General features: G+C 38.1%; 1 protein-coding gene across 1 annotated transcript in view; it reads right to left on the reverse strand.

The window, feature by feature from the left end:
• ANO2 (anoctamin 2) overlaps positions 1-21,522 on the reverse strand; it is a 506,846-nt gene that overhangs the window by 200,719 nt on the left and 284,605 nt on the right. Inside the window, exons 11-14 of the mRNA XM_078149057.1 lie at positions 18,310-18,470; positions 16,474-16,556; positions 12,399-12,506; positions 10,416-10,418 (exon numbers count right to left, since the gene is read on the reverse strand). Coding sequence (XP_078005183.1) covers positions 10,416-10,418; positions 12,399-12,506; positions 16,474-16,556; positions 18,310-18,470 — 355 coding nt within the window. The remainder of the gene's footprint in view (positions 1-10,415; positions 10,419-12,398; positions 12,507-16,473; positions 16,557-18,309; positions 18,471-21,522) is intronic.

Below are 21,522 nucleotides of genomic sequence, written 5' to 3' on the forward strand. Positions count from 1 at the left end.
CCCAAACAATACTCATGTTCTTTCCCTGACTCATTGTGGGTCTTTGGCCTGGTCACTTCATAGTCCCACGCCTTTAAACAATCCAGATGGCAAACGGCTTATGGTAGGGCTGAGAACATTAATTCATTCATGTTTATAAAAAAAGCTAACTGCAATTCTTGGATGGGAACTGCTATATGCTAAGAAGTGCAAATATTTGGATGAGTACTTTGCCAGGGCAAATTTCCTGACATGAAAGATCTAAACTAAATGCAGATGCCCAAATTCATGATTATATTTATGGAAGTTGGCCTGGTAGACTGTGTGCCATTATAATAATGAATTTAATGTCAAATTTCTGCAGCCACCAAAATTCTACCAACCTGAAATAAGACTCCCAGAATACGAGAATCATAGAATCTGAGACCAAGAAGAGATCTCATAAAGCCACCTCAAAACATGGCAAGTGGTCATGCATCCCTCCACTTAAGCACCTCAAAAGAGATCATTTCCTATAAAATTCTTCTCTTCTCCAGGCTAGTCCTCCCCAGTTCTTCCATCCAATCATCATAGGGGATCAAGTCAAGGCCCTTCACCATCTTAGTTGTCATCTTTTGGATGTTATTCAAATGATCTGCATCCTTCCTAAATTAGTAACCAAGACTGAAAACAATATACCAGATGTAGTCTTAATAGGGCAGAGAGCAAAGGGACTTTCAAAATTTCCTTTTATCTGCAATTTATGGATAAAAAGATCATAGGTTCCTCCTTACCAGTGAATGTCGAAGAGTTTGCTAAGGAACTCTTACTCAGCTTCGAGTTCTGTGCTTCTTTCTTACTATGGAATTCCATGTTCCTCAACTTGCAATTAAGAAAGAAGAGCAACAGAAGATGGTGAAGAAAAGGCAAAGATTTGCCTGAGATTTCCCAAATTTCCCTCCAATTTTATATAATTCCTCAAAACAAGCTCAAAAGTGGCAGAACCCACAAAAGAACATGGTAAAACAATTTTTCAGCCAAAAACAACTTAAAAGGTGAGCAGGAAAAGTCTGTCATACCAGGATGAGAGAGGAGTGCAGTCCTGTGCAGGCAACACCCTGGCACAAGAGCAGGTCAGGCTTCAGCAAGACAGCAGCAGACTCTAAGGGTGACTGAAGTGGCAGCAGCAGTTTTGAGAACTTTCAGTCCACAGACAGTAAGGAGGTCAGATAACTGGTCAAAAGGAAATTACTGGGTCCCATTGCTGGCAGTGGACGCAGCACTCTGTCGCATTGCCCATACAAGGATCTGGGTCACAGTCTGGGGTTGCAGTCCTAGGGTGAGGAGAGCACTAACACACCAAAGCTTGAAGCTGGAATAGGAACCCTGTTTCAGGGTGGAAAAGAGTACTTGAGGTCATACTTAGTTCAGGAGAGTAGTAAATACACTTCTACCTAGATCATAGCACCTTGGAAGAAGCAAAAACTTATGTACTCCCAGAACTAGCTCTGAAAACAGCTACATAAAAAACTTGGAGCTTGAAACAATGTATTCTCCAACCTGGGAACAGAACCCAACTTTAACATAAAACTGAAAGTTAAGAAATAGGCTGGGAAGATGAGCAAACAACAAAAAAGAACCTGATCATATAAAGTTACTCATGACAGAGGAGATCAAAACACAAACTCAGAAGAAGACAACAAAGTAGAAACTGCTAAATCCAAAGACTCAAAGAAAAATGTGAGTTGATCTCAGGTTCCCTCTCCCCAAAAAAATATTCTGAAAGAGATCAAAAAGGATTTTAAAAATCAAATAAGAGAGGTAGAGGAAAAAATGGGGTAAAAAATGAGAGTAATGCAAGAAAATCATGAAAAAAGAATAAACAGTTTGGCAAAAGAGGTACAAAAAAAAACCTGAAGAAAATAACACTTTAAAATACTGAAGAAAATAACACCTTAAAGAATAGGCCAAATGGTAAAAGAATCCCAAAAATCCACCAAAGAAAAAAACCTCCTTAAAAAGCAGAATTAGCCAAATGGAAATATTGTGGATCCACAGTCAGGATAACACAAAATTTAGCAGCTTCTACATTAAAGGATTGGAGACTTGGAATATGACATTCCAGGGGCCAAAGGAGCTAAGATTACAATCAAGAATCATCTACCCAGCAAACTGAGTATAATCCTTCAGAGGACAAAATTTATATTCAATGAAATAAAGGACTTTAAAGCCTTACTGTTGAAAAGACAAGAGTTAAATAGAAAGTTTTATTTTCAAATATAAGACTCAAGAAAAGCATAAAAGGGTAAACAGGAAAGAGAAATCTTAAGGGATTCGATAAGGTCAAATGGTTTATGTTCCTATACGGGAAGATGTAACTCCTACTTGTAACTCCTAAAATCTTTATTATTATTACAGCAGTTAGAAAGAGCATGCATTGACAAGGGATATCGATGTGAGTTGACTATGATGGGATGATATCTAAAAAAATAAAATTAAGAGGTCATAAAGAAGAATGCACTGGGATAAGGGAAAAAGAGTGGCAGAATAGGGAAAATTATCTGATATAAAAGAGGCATGAGAGTTTTTACAGTGAAGGGGCAAATTAATACTCTTATGTAATGTCAAAATGGATTATGATTATATGAAGTCAAAAGAGGGATCCCCTATTGATGGTAAGATCTAGAACAGGGCTTCTTAATCTGGGATCCAAGCATTCTCAAGAGATCTGTGGATAGATTTCAGGGTATCTGTGGGACTTTGACAAGAAATAAATTGTATCTTTATTTTCACAAACCTTTGGTTTCCTTTGTAATCCTATGTATTTTATTTTTTTCATTTTAAAACATTATTTTTTAAACATCCTTTGACTTCATTGGAGAAGCAAAGGAATCTAAGACAGAAAAAGAAAACTTTGTCTGCAGATGTCATTGAACTGATTGCATCAAGTGGCATATGTGGAATACTACAGAAAAACTCAGTGAGATTCATAACCACTCAAAAAAAGACAGCCTAACAAAGCAAAAAAAGAAATGAAGGATGCCTATTGTAAAAATTATGGCACACAGTTGGATGGGAAAAGACAGTGAATTCATCCATCAGTACATACATCTTTGACAGTCAATTAATATATACATGAGTTGTGTCCAGAGTTGTATGGGAGAAAAAGAACATGCTGTATTGAATTTGGGGAAATGTGTTCTACTTTGAATAATCTCAAACAGCTCCCTGACACAAAAATCCATCTTTCTAACACTATGACTTCAACGATGATATGTGTTCATCATAAATCATGAACAAAGGATCGAAATAGTAGGTTACCCATAAGGTAATGGAGAGATGTATGGTAGGTTTCAACAGGTACCAACATACCGCCAACAATGACTCATGTACAAGAAACAAAATAAAAGATATCATCTGGGAAATGTATGCTTAGAAAAAGAACATATGTAAAGCCTAACAGAGAGACAAGCCACAGTGCTTCCCTGTCACCCATGGATGCTTAAATGAGCTAGAGGAAGGCCTTTAGTGCACTGGGTAGGCCCTCTAGGGCAGATATATAGGAAGACATTGATAAGAATCATATGAGAAAGCATGACTGGATTGCAATCTCTACCACTAGAGGGAGTAGCCAGGGCTGACAGATCTTCCATTATAAGGAATTGAGGCCCCTGTGGTCATAGTATAATGAAAAGAATACTGAAGGGGGAACAAAGAGATGGACTGTGCTCCGGGCCATGCCATTTATGAGCTATGTGACTTTGGGAGAGTAATTTGACTTCTCTGAACCCGAGTTTCCATTCCTGTAAAGGAGGGAGTATAGACTACATGATTTTTAAGATCCCTTGGAGTTTTAAGATTCTATGACACTAAATTCTTTAAAAATGGCCAATTTCTATACAGCATCTTTCTACTAACTTCACAAAGATGCTTGCCTTATTCTCTTAAAGCACAGATCTAGCCATGTCATTTATCTGATTAAAGTCCTTCAATGGCTCTGAATTGTGTGTCAAATAAAGGTGAAATTTTGCCTCACAAGCAAAGACTCACATTGCTTATCATCATCATCATCATCATCATCATCATCTTCATCACCTCATCACCACTCCCCACCTCCATTCCTGGGAAAATCTCATCATGGAGATTGCACCACTTTTGGTACTCATACCTCATCAGTACTCTGAAGATGAATTTTTTTTTTAATTTTCACCCCTCCCCTAGTCAAAGTACAAAGCCACACACACACTAGGCATTGCATGTTTATTGAATTAAATAAGAAAACTGTCTCACTGAGGAAGATGACATTGACTAAGAGCTCCCATTTCAAAATGACACATAAGAAATACAATAACTTAGTCTGCTGTAGTTTCATGCAAACCAAACATTTAGCAGATTTTAGCAGTAAGACTTTTCTGTCAGATCTGTGCTTAACTCACCCAACAAAAAAAGTACAGCAGAAAGACCACAACTCACCAAAAAAAAAAAATTCAAATGTGGTCCCAAACACTTCCCAGGAAAATCTTCCATTATGAAAATGATGTACTGGCATGGCAAAATAGAATCATTTCTGCGCTTGAAGACAGAACAGCTGATTTCAAGCATGACCTATATTTTTCATGTGCTGTGTGACTTTCAGGAAAAGTCACTTCCCTTTGTGTGATGATTTCCTCCTCAACCAGTCAGGCAATTCTTCATAATGATAAAAGGCAGTAGGGAAGGAGTCTTAGGCAATGACTTAGGTTGTGTCTCTCTCTCTTTTTTTTAATCAAGTGAGTGTTAAGTTGTGCTTTAGAACCTCAAAAGTATAATCAGACTCATATAAGATTTCTATCATTTAGTTCAAACTAATTTTATATGTAAGGAAACTGAGGCCCAGACAGGTTAAATAATCTATCCAAAATTACTTTGTCTATAATATGTGTGTATATACATCTGTGCACATGTTGTTTCCTTCCAGCCAATAAAATATAAGTTCTTTAGGGTTGGGGACTACAGTGTCTAGCACAGTGCATGACACACATTGTTGTTGAGTCATTTCAGTCTTGTCTGACTCTCTGTGATCCCATTTGGGGTTTTCCTGGCAAGATACTAGAGTGGTTTGCCATTTTCTTCTCCAGCTTATTTTACAGATGAGGAAACTGAGTCAAATAGGTTTAAGTGACTTATCCAGGGTCACACAAATAATAAGTGTCTGAGGTCAGATGTGAGCTCACAAAGATGAGTCTTCCTGATTCCAAACCCAGTACTCTATCCGTTGCACCACCTAGCGGCCCCTGTGGCACCCAAAGTTTTAAAATGTTCTTTGAGCAACTGAGCGATAAGGTTAGAAATAGCAAGAGAGAGACGTGGTAGCTTTTCTCAAGAGACTCAATGAATAATGGGAATAATTCTCCAAGATCTTTATCGGTCATCCAAATCACATCCCATCTTTGCCCAAAAAGACAGAAAAGAACAGAGAATCCCACCATCATCTTTCTCAGGGCCTCCCTCTCTCTCCCCTCTGTGACTATCCCTGAGCTTCCCATTGTCTTCCTTCTTGTCAAAGGCAGCAGAGTCATGTATAATGCATTTCCCATGTGTGTTTGCTGCTAGTGCCAGAGGCATCTGCTGTAAATGTTTTAGCTACTTTAACTTTAGATGAATTCTCTTTTGAAATAATTGTCCCCAGGGTGGTGTGCTGCAACAGTAAATTAACACACATCTCATCTGAAGTTCTCCTCTTGGCAAATGTTCTTCTAGTTTCAATGCTTCTTATAAAACATTCATTGGGTATAATACAACAAGCAAGGCTGGGGAGTACCTGGAGGACAGGTCCTTTCATCCTTATAGGTTAAATGCTTGGGTGAAAACTAGTTTTATGATGTAAATTCCAGGAATAAGTTAAACAAACTGTTATTTTTTAAGTGCCTTTAATGCTGGTAAGTGATCCAAGCAAAAGCTACATTAGCATTCACACTTATGACACAACAGCCTCTCTACTCATAGGCATCAACCACATTGGTTCTTTCAAAATAGTTCCTCCAAATTAGTTTCTCCTTTAGAACTAAATAAAAGTATAAGAACCAGAAGAGACAGTAGCAATCATCCCATCAAACATTCATTGTATAAATTAGGAAACTCAGAAAAGATGTTAATGGTCACAGAGTCAGTAACTGAAACCTAGGACTTTTGACTCCATGTTCAGCGCTCTTTCCACTTGACTATATGTGCAACAAGTGGGTTATTCCAATGACTATTTCTTTCTCCTTCATTTAAACAGATATTTATTAAGTTCCTATGATATGGAAGGAATTAGAGCTACAAAGCCAACCTCACTCCTCGTGACTCTTACCAGTCACCGAATTTCTAGGCCTTTCTATGTGTCTCTCAGACAAAATTTATTTTCTATATTGGCTCCCCCAGTTAGAATATGAACTCCTTGAGGGTAGGGACTCAATTTTTTTCTATTTTTATCACCAGCACTTAGCATATTACTTGGCATATAGTAAGCACTTAATAAATGTTTTTTTATTCATTCATTTTATTTTTTTTAAACGAAAATCAGTCCCTTCCTGTAGGATATTGCTATTGCATTCTACTATAGAGAAACAATAGCTGAGCAGATAAGTACAAACAAGACAATTTGGAGAGGGTGGAGGGAGAAGAAGAGAGAGGCAGAGGAAAATGGAGAGGGAGAGGGAGGAAGGGAAAGAGAAGAATATAGGGAGGGAGGGAGGGAGGGAGAGAGGACATGCTAATAAGTATGAGGATAGGGAATGGCTTGCTGTTGGAGGTGCCATCTCAACTAATCCTTGAAAGAAACTAAATATTCTAAGAGATAGAGAAGTGAGAGATGGGATGCTGAATTTGGGTAAAAGTATATAACCCAGTTTGGTTAAGACAAAGAGTATGTGAAAGGGATTAATATGAAATAAATTGGGAAAGGTAGAGTGGTGTTAGACTGTGAAAGTCTTTAAATGCCAAGTCAAGAGTATTTTAGCAGAGGAAATAGGAAGACAGTGAAGACTTTTGAATAGAGGACTACTCAAATGACCAGATTTTACCATATTTGTACTTTAGGAAGATCATTTTGGTAGATGGGGAGGGGGGTTATAATTAGGGGAAATAATCAGTTACCTTTTGAAAATATAAAGAGTAGTATATTGATTTGTGTGTGTCTATATGTATTTGCTCTCCGTGCCCTAGACCTAGAGGGTATTAAGCAAATGGCCATTTACCCTCTAACACAGTCCTTTCTCAGAAAATGTGAGTCTGGGAAACATCAATAACTATAAAGCTGGGAGGCAGAACCATGTACTTTTCTTTGTCTTGTCTGGCTCTTCCTTCAAGGTGGTAACAAAAAGTTCCACAGAAGGGGACTGGGATTTTTTCCTTCTATAATTCACAATAAAGGCAATTAATTCTACTGAAATTGTGGGGCATGTGAGTTGATAAGGAAGAGGAATCCATCATCTTTCATTATTTTTACCCAAAATGTATCCTCCTTCTGAACTTTCCTAGTTGCTCAAGTTTACATCAAGACATTATCCTTAGTTCAGTCTCCCTCGCCACATGAACCAATAGATGCTAAATCTGCTCATGACTATCTCCAAAATATTTCTCATTTCCCTCCCCTTCTTTCTCCTCACACAGCCACCACCCTAGTTCAAGCTTCCATCTCCTTTTTTCTGGATTCCTGCAATAGCCTCCTAATCAATCTCCCTGTAGTGAATCTCTTCCCTGATCCAATCCATCCTCTATACAGCTGCCAGAGTGATTTTTCTAATGTGCAGGTCTAACCATGTCATTTCTGTACTTAATAAACTCCAATGATTCCTTATTGCCTGTATGAGCAAATATATGAATTCCTCTATTTAACTTTTAAAGTACTTTTACAGCCTAACCTACCTTTCCAACCTGATGACACATTTCTACCCTCCTTGTACTCCATGGCTAAGCCAAAGTGTCCTTCTGGATTTTCCCCACAAAATACTCCATTTCTCATCTCTATATCTTTAAGCTGGCTATGTCTCATACCTGGAATGTACTTCCCCCATCTCATGTCCACCTCTCAGAATCCCTTGCTTCCTTCAAAATTCTATTCCTGTCACTTTTTACATGAAGCCTCTCCTGTGCTCTCTTAGGTATACATAAAGTCTTTCTTGCTCCCTACCCAACTGCTAGTGCACTCCAACCCAAAAATTTATCTTATATTAACTGCAAATATATATTTGTATATGCTTGTTGATGAACATGTTGTCACCCCAATAGAATACAAGGGAAGAATTGTTTTGTTCTGGTTTGGTTTGTATCTTGTGTTTGTATTTCTAGCACCTAGGAAAATGCCTAAATAAATATTTGTTGATTAATTGATCCAGGAGTAATGGTTACCACTCATTCTCATTTATCCCAAGGTCACATAAATTTGCCAATGCCCAGTCCTCTCATCTGTAAAATGGGGATACTACAAGGTTACTACTCTACAGGGTTACTACTATACAGAGTTATTTTGATTTTAAAAAATGCTGTGTAACTATATAAACGTGGAGGATGGGATTTGAACCTAGGTCTTCAAGAGCCAATTTAATCAACATGTATATATCAAGAAGCTACTAAAGTGCTAGGTACTGTGTTAAATGCTGGGAATATAAAGACAAGACAATCAGAGAACTAATTAACTAATGGTAAGAACTCATTAACAAGCTCTATCTAGTACTATCTCTTAGCCTGCATTAACAGAGGTAGAGCTTTTAGGAAGAAAGGTGAGAGTTTCACCACATTTTGCTCTTGTCAATCTGTATCTGAAGGATTTTATTCAGTTCAGTTCAGTTAAGGAAGGACTTTGATAAGCTGTCAAGAAGTAGGTAGCCAGGAGTGTTAAAGGACTTGCATCTATCCTACAAAAGGATGTTGAAGTAACCAGGGACATTCAGCTTAAGAAAGACATCTTGGAGAGATATGAAAACTCTCTTCAAATAGTTCAATGGCTTTTATAGAGAGAGGGATTAGTCCAGCCCTTTTTGAACCCGGAGGGCAGAACAAGAAGTGTTGGACAGAGACTTAAAATAGGCAAATTTAAGTTGGATATAAGGAAAGACTTCTGAATAGATCTATCTATATGTAGAATGGGTTGCCATTGGAACTAATGGGTTCTCCCTAACTGGAGGCATTTTCAAAAAGAGATTGACCTTTTGGAGAATATTGTATTGGATTTTTTTAATATAATAGTTGGACAAGATGGCTATTGAGATTTGGCTTTCCAACTTAAAATTCAGTGATTCAGGTTATTCCCAAGGAAATCTTAGGGTTTTTTTTTTAGGATTTACATTTTAGATCTAAAATGGACCTTTAGAGATCAGTTAGTCTAATCCCCTGATTTTGTGCAGTTTGACAATGAGAATTCCCAAGATCATAGAGGAGAGAAGTAGGGAAGGGGAGGCATAATGGTGGAGCCAAGACCAGAGACTCAAACCCAAGTCTCTTAATTCCCAAACTGCTATTCTTTCCATTGAACCACACTCTTTCACTCCAAGAAGCATCAGCAGTTATGATCTTATTCCATTCCACAGCTCTGTCCAGGAATGCCCACACTAAAGGAAAAGGAGGTAGACAATTAACTAGCAAACAAGATTCCAAAGGAGTGTTTAGACAAGGAGGAGGAGAACCAGGAAAGAACAGCAACAAGAAAACCAAGCAAGCCAATGGTTTCAAACATTATAGAGAGGTCAAGAAGGACAAGGACTAAGAAAAGGTTAGCACAATTTAGGATTGCTGTTGGCTTCAGAGATCAGTTTGATTCAAGTAGTGGTTCAGAAACTTGATTGCAAAGGATTGACAAATGAATGGGTAATGAGGAAGTAGAGGCAGCAAATACAGACAAATGTTTTCAGGAGATTGAATATCAAAGGAAGCAGAGGGAGGTTTCTGAGATGACAGCTTTAAAAGATGGGCAGAATCAAGAAAGTTTTGTTTTAATTGTATATTTGTATTTTAAGGATAGAGTAGAATATGTAAAACAATGTGGTATTTATCTGAGCCTTGAAATTTTCATCTTTTATCATCTTTGCCAATTTTATGGATTAAAAATGATAATAAAGGCATATCAAGCCAGGTGGCTGTGTGAACGAGAGGCAGACCATCCAGCTCCCATAAGCTTGCACTCCAGTTAAACCCTGAAATTTGCACTAGATTGAATAATGATCAAAAAACCCTTGGAGAAAATATCATGACTTCTTCCATCTAGGAAATGCATAAGAGGTCAGCCAGAAACTAAAGCACAAGTGGGAAAGGGAACACCATCAAAGCCAGTACTAGCACATGGTAACCTTCCACAGTAACCAGAGATGGCCCAGGACTTCAAGGCTCTGTTAAGGCAACAAGATCAAACACCCTCTCAGGAAAGCCCCAGAGTGGTCAGAAAGCCCCAAGGAAGGGACCTTGAAAGTCCTAGGCAGGGATGGGGAACTGTTGCCTTCTACATCCTTGGGTGCAGCCTTCTGATTGAGTACATGTTTTACAGAACAAAACCTTTTATTAAGAGGATTTGTTCTGGGAAGTTTAGATTCAGTCAAAGGGATGCGCTTGAGGACTTGGAGAGCCACATGTGGTTGTTACAGTGGGTAGAAACAAGTACAGAAACCATAGGCCTCAGACAGGAACACTCTAAGCTCAGGGATTCTGTTTTTCCTCACACAGGCGGCCCAGAGCATCCAGTGCATTGCGCCACAAAGAATCAGGGGAAGGCTAGACCTAAGAGCTAGGGGTCAGCACAGGAACCCAGAGTGAAACTAAGCAGGACTAACCACCTCACCTAAAACATCAGCAAGGGGCAGATCCAGGGCTTTAGTATAGGCCCCAATTCAACAAATAAAACTAGAGTTATGAGTAAAGCAATGAATACACTGAAGAGTACAAAAATTATTGTAGACCTAGCAGTCACCCAAAAGAAGGAATGATCAACTCCAAAACAAGTATAAGCAGGGATTCAAATGAAATATATTAAAAGGCAGGTGGCATGAAATGAAAAAATGAAATAATATTCTCTGATTCTATGAAAGCAGCTACTTACTAGGTCAAATGTAAGTAAGCCAAATAAAATAAGTGGCTTCTTTTTTTCCAGGTTTAGGAGAACGTAGAACACTCTGTGAAAGCACACAGGATTTAATCAGGGAACTCTGCCCCTCACTACCTGAGTGAAATAAGACAAGCCCCTCTGGGCCTCAGTTTCCACATCTGTAAGGTGATGAGGCTGGATTTGATGCTTTCTAAAGTCTCTTCCAGGTATAAATCTATGATTCTTTGAAAATAGGAGGAAGAACACTAGATAAGGAGAAATTCAAGGTGGGTGGGAATGGAAAGGCAGGAATAGAGAGGAATAAAGAGGGAGAAAGGAAAGGGAGAGAAAGAGAGAAGGGGAGGAAACAATTCAAAAGTGTTTGGAATGGCTAGGAAGATGAAAATAATGCCACTTGATGAATGCTTTTTGATGGTGCTATTTTTGTTGTTCCAGGTAATGGTAGTGAAAGTCATGATTATTTTTCCGAAGAACAAATTGATTATTTCCAAACAAGACAACTCTGAGTGGGCAGAAGGTCTCTCTGTCTTATACTGAAGTCCTATTGAAGAGAGAGCCTGTGTTCTGGTTAAAACACACACACGCACACATACACACATACACACACACACACACACACACACACACACACACACTCCTTTGACTTTGCATAATTTTGCATGTTAAGATGGAGAAGTCCTAACTCTGAGTTTGTAAAATGAAATACAATGAATTCATGACAAATGTGAAAAACAAAACAGATTTTTAAAAGCCTGTTATTTCACTCAGTCCATATTTGGCAGGAACAGAAAAACAGAAGCAAAGGGTTGGAGATAGATGAGGAGAGTAGGGGAAATATCCACTGCCTATAGTATCTTCTTGAATGTCTAGCAAGGTTTCATTAAAGCCCAAAATGCAGCACAAATGAGGAACCATACTATATGTGAATTTTCAAGGATTCCTGAGTAAGCAACAGGATGCTAGAGATTGTGAGAGCAGCTTACACAACTGACCTTCTGGCTTGCTACTTTGGACCCTATGAACCATCTTGTAGTGTATCCCCTGAAATTACTATTGAACCTAGAAGCTCAAGGATTTGATATGGCCAAGGTCAACAAGGTCTAGTTTGCCTCTCTTCCTTCCCCTAACATACCTTCTCCACCTTTCATAGAGTGAAAAAAAACAGTTGAGAGCAAAACATTGACAAAAGATGACCATTTCCTACAAGTCTTGGCTGCAGTGACCAAAAAGAAATGTCCTACTCTCATTTCACTCTTGATCAATGAAGAAGGAAATTCATCCACCTCCAATATTTTAACCTTTCATTCATCAAGTAGTTCTAGAAACAATAATAAAACAACCTCAGGAAGTTAAAATTAATAAAGGCAAGTGAATCTCAGCAACTTACCTCATCATCACTCTCAGTTTTATCTGTTTCCATTTTTTGGACATGAGTCTTTTGCTCTTTCAGCATCTTTTCTCGAACCCTAGTTTCATACTCAGGCCGGGAGTGTTCCTAACACACAAAATAAGAGCAAAAGGGAAAGGTAGTCAGGAAGACTAAAAAAGCAGAGTTCTTAGCCAGTGGAAAATAGCCAAACATCACAAATACAAGAAAACTATGGTTCAGATGGGCAAGGTAAGCCATTGATCAGTCACAAGGAGTAGGGACCAAAAACACAACAGAGAACAAGGGAAGAAGGAATACACAGACATCTGTCACCACACTGAAAACCAAACCTGAATATTCTCCTTGGTGTAGGGCAGATGATGAGAAAAGAAAGAGGATATGTTAGCAGGTCAGCTGCTTCAAAACAAAACCACACGCTTTGTATCATAAACATTTTAATTGAAAACACAATAGAGGTGCTGGTCATCCCACCAAAATCAGCTCCTACCCAAAACATTAAGACTTTCTGAGCTAGAAGGCCAGATGTGTCCCTACTGCTTACAAGTAAAATAAGTATAGCACATCCATTTGGGCTCTATCACTCTACTTCCCCAAGTAGCTGATGACAAACATCAAAAGGCAAAACTATCACTTGGCTCAACTTTACAGAGTTGAAGGAACACCATTGGATTGTACTAATCCATGAAAAACAAAGAAGTAAACTCCCCTGAGGTCAAGGAATCCAGATAGCCAAGATAATAGCAGGATTGGTGAGTTGAGATGAGAGAAGTTATTAAATCCTAAAGCCAATGAAGGGCCAACTACCCCTCACTTTCCTTAACTCCACCACTGATTTGTTGAGAGTACTCATCATTAGACCATCTTTCTCCACCAAGTCCTTGGTAATCACCCTCCACAACTATTTTTATAAGCCCACCTAGTCAGCCATCTTGTGAGCTGGAAGGGAAGATCCCAACAAAGGACACAAAACACTTAGAGATAAAAAGATGGATCCTTACTAGTTCTATGATTCCATATACTACATATGTTTTGCCTTTGGTGAGACTGTAGGAAATGGAATGATAACCAGCTATCCTTTCTAATCTTTGGATCAGAAATCCAGAATCTAACTGGAGGGGGTAGGGAATATCTGCAAAAAACACTGGAAGTGAGATGTGAGCACCCTGGTTCCAATCTGGCTTTACTATTTGTATAACCTTAGAGAGTTACTTAACTTCTTGGAACTCTATAGTTTCCTCATTTATAAAATTAGATGGTTATATTCACTAATCTCTAAATTTCTTTCTAGCTCTAAATCTATGGTTATATGATATTCTTCCAAGATCCCATTCTTGCCCTAGTCCCCACCTCCCAAAACTCTTCCCACTCAGGCCTAGAAATGTATAACTTTCCTCTATTTCCATGGCTACCTGTTTACTCTAATTATCATTGGATCCAGAGCAAAAAAGGACTTCAGAAATCATCGAAGTCCAATCCCCTTATTTTACAAATGTCAAGGGAGGTTAAGTGACTTGGACAGAATCACACTTGTTTTACACTTGAAATACACTGCTGTGTATAAGAGCTATTTTGTACTGATATCTTGCCTTCTCACCCCAATTGTAAGTTCCTTGAGGATAAGAACTATATCTTCTCTAAACTTTGAATTTCCTCCACAGTACCTACCACGTTCTACACACTGTAGTTGGTTATTAAACACCTGTTTTATTTTTAAGTATCACAGCTGGGATTCAAATTCAGGTCCAATAAACTGAAATCCAGGGCTATTATAACATGTTACTACCATTAACTTTCATCTCATTCCAGACTGGATCTTGTGTTCCAGCTATGTAAACCTGCTAATAACTTGTCTGGGAGTGTAAGTCCACATTATATATAAAGTGACTCCTCTGGCTTTCAATTCTTCATTCAGATCATTTACCTCTCTCCTAAACATGTCTTTACTCATTTTTACAATCCTGTTCACGACTCCACTCTTCCATCCTTGAAACCATCTTTGAAATCCAAGAAACCATCCTTGACTTAGGCTACCCTACTCTTTTGCCTGTAGCAATTTAATTATGTGCTTTGGGGCAACAATACTATGTTTTTTTTTTCTTTAGAGATCTGAGATCTGTTATATGTCTATTTCCTTTCCCATAATAGGTGACACAGGAACCTACAAATATTGAACACTGCCTCCACAATATGTGACTAAAATGACTTTGTAGAAGATCTCCAAATGAGAGAGGTCTCAATGGTTATATCTGCCCAATTCACGGTCCTTTTCAACTTTGGTCAGGCTTCAACTTGCCAAAGATTTCATATAATCAAATACTTTCAGAGATATTACCAATGATGATGACTCACATTTCTATAGTGCTTTAAGGTTTACATAGATTTGTCTTTACAACATTATTGAAAACATACTCTAAGAATTAATAGCTCCATTTTGCATATGAAGAAAATAGGGCTGAAAGAGTGACTTGCTATTAAGTGTTAAGTGTTACAGCCAAGATCAAAGTTCTAATCTTGTGTCTTCTATAACTAACTGTGTGACCTTCTTCAAATCATCTTACCTCTTTGAGCCTCAGTTGCCTTATCTATAAAAGTGAAATGATTTATTTAAATGATGTCTAAGCTCCCTTCCAATTCAAAGTCTGGAGGTGCAGTTTTTGGTTGCAGCTCCAACACTGAGTGACCTTGGGCAAGACACTTTGCTTCTCTATGCAAAGGCCCAAAGAAAGGTTTCTCCATCTAAAAAATGAGGGAATTAGAGTAGATGATCTTGAAGCCCCTCAAAGCTCTCATTCTTTGAACAAGAGACAGCTGGATCAGTTAGGAAGTAACTGATATGTGTAGCTATGGATTTCTTTGCCTCAGGTCACAAGAAGTACCCCAGGTCCATGGAGAACACAGAAATCCTGGTTTTCAGTTCAGGGCTCTATTAACTACCTGCCACTCACCACATTTCTGTCAGAACATAGAGGAAAAAGGAATTATCTACTCATGTGGCAGCTGCTTCAACATTTATAGCCAACCTTTATGAGCAGCTCCTGCACGACACTTAATCTCCCTAATTCACCCCCACCACATGTCTTCTGAAGATTCATTTCCCTGACCCTTTTCTCCACCACCAATACTCCTAAAGAGTAATAAAGGGTACCTGTGGTTAAAGAGAGTTGTGCAAACCAAAATAAACTGGGCTAGCTTGGCTCCATTACTAGCTGTAGCCAGAGAGAAAATCATCTTGGCAAAGTGGAAAGACTATTAGATTTGGAGTCATGGGAAGTACTGAGGTTTGAATTCTGACTACTACTTATTACACATACGTTCATGTTTTCTATTTATCATGAGCACCCAACAAAACACTAGTAGTCTCATCACACCCTGAAGCAATTTTCTTTTTAGTTTTACATCATTTGTTCTGGAAAACTTGTCTTTAGGAGAATCCACCCTCAACCTTTTTGTTCTTATCCCAGTTTCCCACAGCCAGAGTGATCTGCCAGAACATTTGTTATTCTTTCCAAAAATCTTAAGGAAGATTTGACAACCAGTTCCCTTCTCTCATCCTTACCCCACTCCCAAGATGGTGCAAGCAATCTGACAGAAGGTACTTGGACATACACATAAAAAAGTTCAAGGACAGTAAATACCAAAGTCTTTGAGAAACCACTTATGGCCAGGTGGAGAGATTAGTGCTTTTTGTCCCCTAGGAAACAAAAGTCCTAAAATACCATCTACAAAAATTTTTAAAAAGGATTTGTATCTATGTTAATTAAGATTCATCTGACTCATTGCCTTTATTCTGATTGGGAGTAGGATGGGGTTGGCAGAGGGAAGCTCCAATTCAGGGACACCACAAAGGTCCAGTGTTGTCAGCGATGCAATCTTATTTCATAGAAGAGGATATTGAGGCAGCTGGATGAAAATCTGGCTTAATATGACTGGTATTCCAGGGGCATCTCACTCAGGAAGAAAAGCAAAGAGTAGACACCACCAAGCACCAGCTTTTTTCTCTTCCCACCCTGCATCTCCTCAAGACAGTAGAAACTCCCAGGGGAAAGGGAGACAGATGTGCAAGATAACTCACTTCTTCCTCTTCTATGCCAGTCAGGTCCCAGAAGTAGCCTAGTCTCATCTGTAACCGCTTCCAGTTTTCCAGAAACATGGTGGCTTCGTTTGAAGAAGTGAATAAAAGAGAGAAAGAGAAAGAGGTGGGGGGAGAGAGAGAGAGAGAGAGAGAGAGAGAGAGAGAGAGAGAGAGAGAGAGAGAGAGAGAGAGAGAGAGAGAGAGAGAGAGAGAGATGAACACTCAGACTTTTCAAGACAATACTTCTTTGTACCCTTGTGCTTCAAACTGGAGCCCTTCCCCTCCCCTTGTGACATTTAATTCATCCCTTTAGTTCTAGGCAAGACCAAATCCGAAGCAAATATTCCACATCCTCAGGTACCAAGAGATATACAAAGAACCTCCACTCTCCTCCCAATGTACGTACACACACACACACACACACACACACACACAAAGAAAAAAATTCTATCCTTAAATTATATAACCAATGAATGAAAGGAAAGACCCCACTGATATTGCGATGATGACAGCGGACACAGAATGAATGAGGAGAGATTCTAAGGATGTAAAAGAAGTTAACAAACTATCTACATTTATGCATTTTTACTATAGTACAATCTCATCTTCTGCTTTTTTTTTTTTACTTATTTCATAAAAAAAATTAAGTATGAATTAACTCCATATACCTGCAAATTCTTTTGTCCTTAACCTCATATGACTCAAGAAATCCTCCATAGGACTATAGGATCTGAGAATTAGAAGGAATCTTAGCTAATCCAACTCCCTTGCTTCTCTGAGGTCACACCGGTAGCAAGTTCCAAATTAGGAATTCACATACTTCTCACTACTTTTCATGAACCTAACAATAAGCTAAGCAGACTTTGCACCAGAAGAATGAATATTACATTTGTATTTCCAGGGCTAGCTAGCAGTGCCTGGCACACAATAAGCACTTAATAAATGCCCTATCTATCTCTCCATCTATCCATGTAGTCCAGTTATATGATATGGAAACCATAAGAATGAAGGCAATCATAAGGAAGGCCATAGTTTACAGGATTAGAGAAGTATTTGTTACACCACATCTCAAGTATTGTGTTCAATTCTGGGTACTATATTTTAAGAAGAATATTTGATAAGTCTTTTGGAGATAGAATTAATTTTATAATAGCAAATATGTTTGAGGCAGCTAGGAGATGCACTTGAGAGAATGATGGGTCTAAAGTCAAGAAGACCCAAGTCAAAATCTGAACTCAGACACTTACTAGCTGTGTAACCCTGGGCAAGTCACTTAACCTTTTTTGCCTCAGTTTCCTCAACTGTAAAATGGAGATAACAGCATCTGTCTTACAGGGTTGTTGTGAGGATAAAATGAGAAAATATGTGTAAAGTGCTAAGCACAGTACCTGGCCCTGAGTGTGTGATATATAAATGCTTAATCCCTCCTTCCCCTTTCCTGTAAATATTCAACTTTCAATCATCTATTTTTTGGATTATCTGTAGAAAATTTTTAATTTATAAGATTTTTCTTAAGTGCTAAGCACTCAATAAATGATTAGTGGACTGGCTTGGATGGCATTGAGGTTAGCTAAATAATTCTCACATGGAAATTAAAGGAAAAATTTTTCTACTTAATCTTTATAGAAGACAGCATTTATATGCTTAAAGAAGTATTCATATTCTCACCCCCAGATTTGGCAAAAGGAGACAAAGCTTCCCCTCCCCCAAAAGTGTGTTTTGGGGTATAGGAGGGGAAATTTTGAAAAAAGAGTTAAGGGAGAAAAATATTAAGATATGGAAATTCTGGCCACTCTGCCCTTTTAGAATCAAAGTCCCTTCCAGAGCACCACTCACCCCACAGAGCCATGAAGATGGAGAAAAAGACAGTGGCAGGGTTGTCAAATAGGTGACTAGCCCGTGCTGTGCCACATGCAGTACTGAGGTTCCAATAGTCACAGGATTTGTCACAGAGCGGGCACATCGTGAAGCCATTCGTCTCGTCACACATCTCTTTGCTGGAGTGGACAAAGAGAGGCAAATAGTTCAAAACTAATTCATGGGTGATTATACCTCAATGGTTTGTACAACCCAATTTTATAACTTTTAATAGACACCCCAACCATCTGCTGACTTTGAAGAGCTTATGGATCTTTATGGGTAGTGGGGCTGAATGGCCCAACTTCAGTGCAGCATTCTTATTTTTTGGTTTCTATGGAAACAGTAGGAGTTGTTACTAGACATGCTGTTACTAATGTCATGGATTTGAGTCTTGTGTAGGTCATCAATTTGACTGTCTTGCATGACCACACTTCATAAATACATGCAGGGGAGACTAGCCAAGGAATGTGGAGAAAATGATGCAAACCTATTCTATGCAAATCTGTTAGAAAAAAAATAATTCAAAGCCTCACTTATTAGTCCATTAAAGTAGAGCTTAACACTAAAAGAACTGTATTTTCCCCCAAATGCTGAATTTTTCATATGTTCCCTCTGACTTGTGATTTTAATAGAACCAATTTAAGTATCAAGATTTAAACAAACTGACCTTAAATATGAAAATCTGGAACAAAATTCAGGAATTCTGAGATGTTCCAGGAATTCATCTCACATCAAATTCACATATGGTGAACCTAGAACCCTTTTACTCAACAGCTACATTGTCCTAGTAAAGAAAATTCTATCCCTGGAAATGGCTCTTAGTCAATTTACCACCATCTACCACTAAGTCAAGACAACACCCTTGTAATGTCATTGGTCCTCTTCAAGAATGCACAAACAACAATGACATTCCTATTTCCACTATTTACAGGTTTAATCTAACTCCCCAGAGCTAATAAATTCAAGAAAATTTAATCTATTCATTTTAATTTAATTGATTAACATTATTTAATTTAAAGCTAATAATTAAAGAAAAAAAACATGAAAAAAGTATGGCCTACAGGCATACTAGGGGACTCTCAGGACATCAAGATTCTTGAGTATCTATTCTTGGCTTCACTACTAATTCACTGATTTACAACAACCTCTGTGAGGAGGCAGAGCTGCCCCACTGGGAATTCAACTGGAACTAGACAGCTGGAACTTACATACTCTCTTCCTTTCTTTCTTTTTTCCTCTCCATGCCCTTCCTTCCTCTGTCCACATAGAGATATCATACTCTTACCTGACAGTGCTCTGCCCAAAGGAATGTAAATTTTGATCACTGAAACCTCTCAAGATATCTTGGGATTTATGGGCTAGAAGAATTGTGCCTTAAACCTAAATCACTCTGGCTCTCATTGATTGGACAACAATAGCTCCCAGGCCAAGTCCCACGTGGTCATTGTCTGTGCACTGATTGGCTCAAAGTGAAAGTAAGTAACAATTGTTTCTGTTTTGGCCAGAAACTCTAAGGGTCTTCCCCTCACAGACTGATTTTTTTTTTTTTACTGGGTAAAAGAGGCCATTTTCTGCCTGATTTCTTACCTAACCTTAATCACTGATGGGGCATTGTCTTAGTCAAACTGAGACCTTAGCATAAAAAGGCCAAAGTCTCCTACTGCATCCAGAGCCATCTCCAGTCATCCTGATCAATGTCTTGCCACTGGACCCAAATGGCTCTGGAGGAGAAAGTGAGGTTGGTGACTTTGCACAGACCTCCATCACTTAAATCCAATTTACTTGTGTGTCATGGTATCACCTCCCTGATGTCATGGTCCTCTTTGAGAACTAAGGACAAACAACAACTGATTTACTACGTGACCATGCATGAACCAATCCTGTCCCTACCTGGTTGCTCAAAAAGGAAGAAAATAAACACTATACTAAAGCAAAAAGAAAGAAGGGATTGGAATTTCTATTATTTCTCATGACAAGGGTGTGTGAACAGAAGAGCATCTGAACAGGGCAGTAAGGGAATAGAAAGTGGGCATCATACGAATGTCACTCATTTGAACTAGACAAAGGCAGACTGAATACATACATACATACTTACACAGAGTTTGGTATAGAAATACACCAAATTCAAAAGGGAAACAAGTGATAAGAGGGAGGAAAATTCAGAAGAGGAAAGAGTTGGGAGAAAAACAAATTTCAGCTTTGGAGGATAGATCCTTGAGGAAGAATTAAAAGTAAAACTAATAAAGGCAAGAACTAGTGATCAGGGTCTAGGCAAGGGGAAGAAAAGAGGGACAGTGGAACAGAAACAAATTGTTTCAGTTATGGAACCTCTGGTACTTATTACTTTCATCAAGTTCTTCTTGATAAAAACATTGGGGTAAAGTGCCAAGAAAGGAAGCAGTATGAGAGGATATGATGGAAGGACATGCAAAATTTACAAACATAACAATTAATAGGAATGAGAAGAATTCACCCTTAAGAGAAAAGAAAGTAGCAGAATGGATGAGAAAGCAGAACACAACAATTTGTTGTTTACAAGAAGGATACTCAGAGCAAAAAGATACAGAGAAAAAATAAAAAGATGGAGAAAGATTTATTATGTTATATATTTATTGTGCTATAAGCAAACTAAAAAGTAGAGACAATAATGATTTCAGACAAAACAACAGGACAAATACGTCAAAATAAACAAGGAAATTATATTATGCTTAAAGTCACAATGGGCAATGAAATAATGTATATACATACATATATGTATATACACTATTTCATTATATACATGTATATATACTATTTCATTACATATATTATATATATATACACACACACACACGCACAGAGATATACACATATACAGCATTTGCATATATATAAATCAGAGAGTATACATATATGCAAATATATGTGTTTAGATACATATATGTCAATATCAAATATTAATAATATCAGTACACACACACACAAAGAGAGAAAAAAAGACAGAGAGAATATAATATATGCACTGGATTGCATAGCACCTGAAATACATAAATGAAAAATTAATCAAGTTATAGGAAGAAATAAATAACAATACTACAATAGTTAGATAACCCAATACATCCCTTTCAGAACTAGATAAATCTAACAAAAGGGGCGGGGAAGAGTTAAGGATCTGAATAGAACTTTGGAACAATTAAGTATGATAACTCT

Source organism: Phascolarctos cinereus, unplaced genomic scaffold (genome assembly GCF_003287225.1).
Source record: "Phascolarctos cinereus isolate Bilbo 61053 unplaced genomic scaffold, phaCin_HiC Scaffold_1;HRSCAF=81, whole genome shotgun sequence".
NCBI classification, from domain to species: domain Eukaryota; kingdom Metazoa; phylum Chordata; class Mammalia; order Diprotodontia; family Phascolarctidae; genus Phascolarctos; species Phascolarctos cinereus.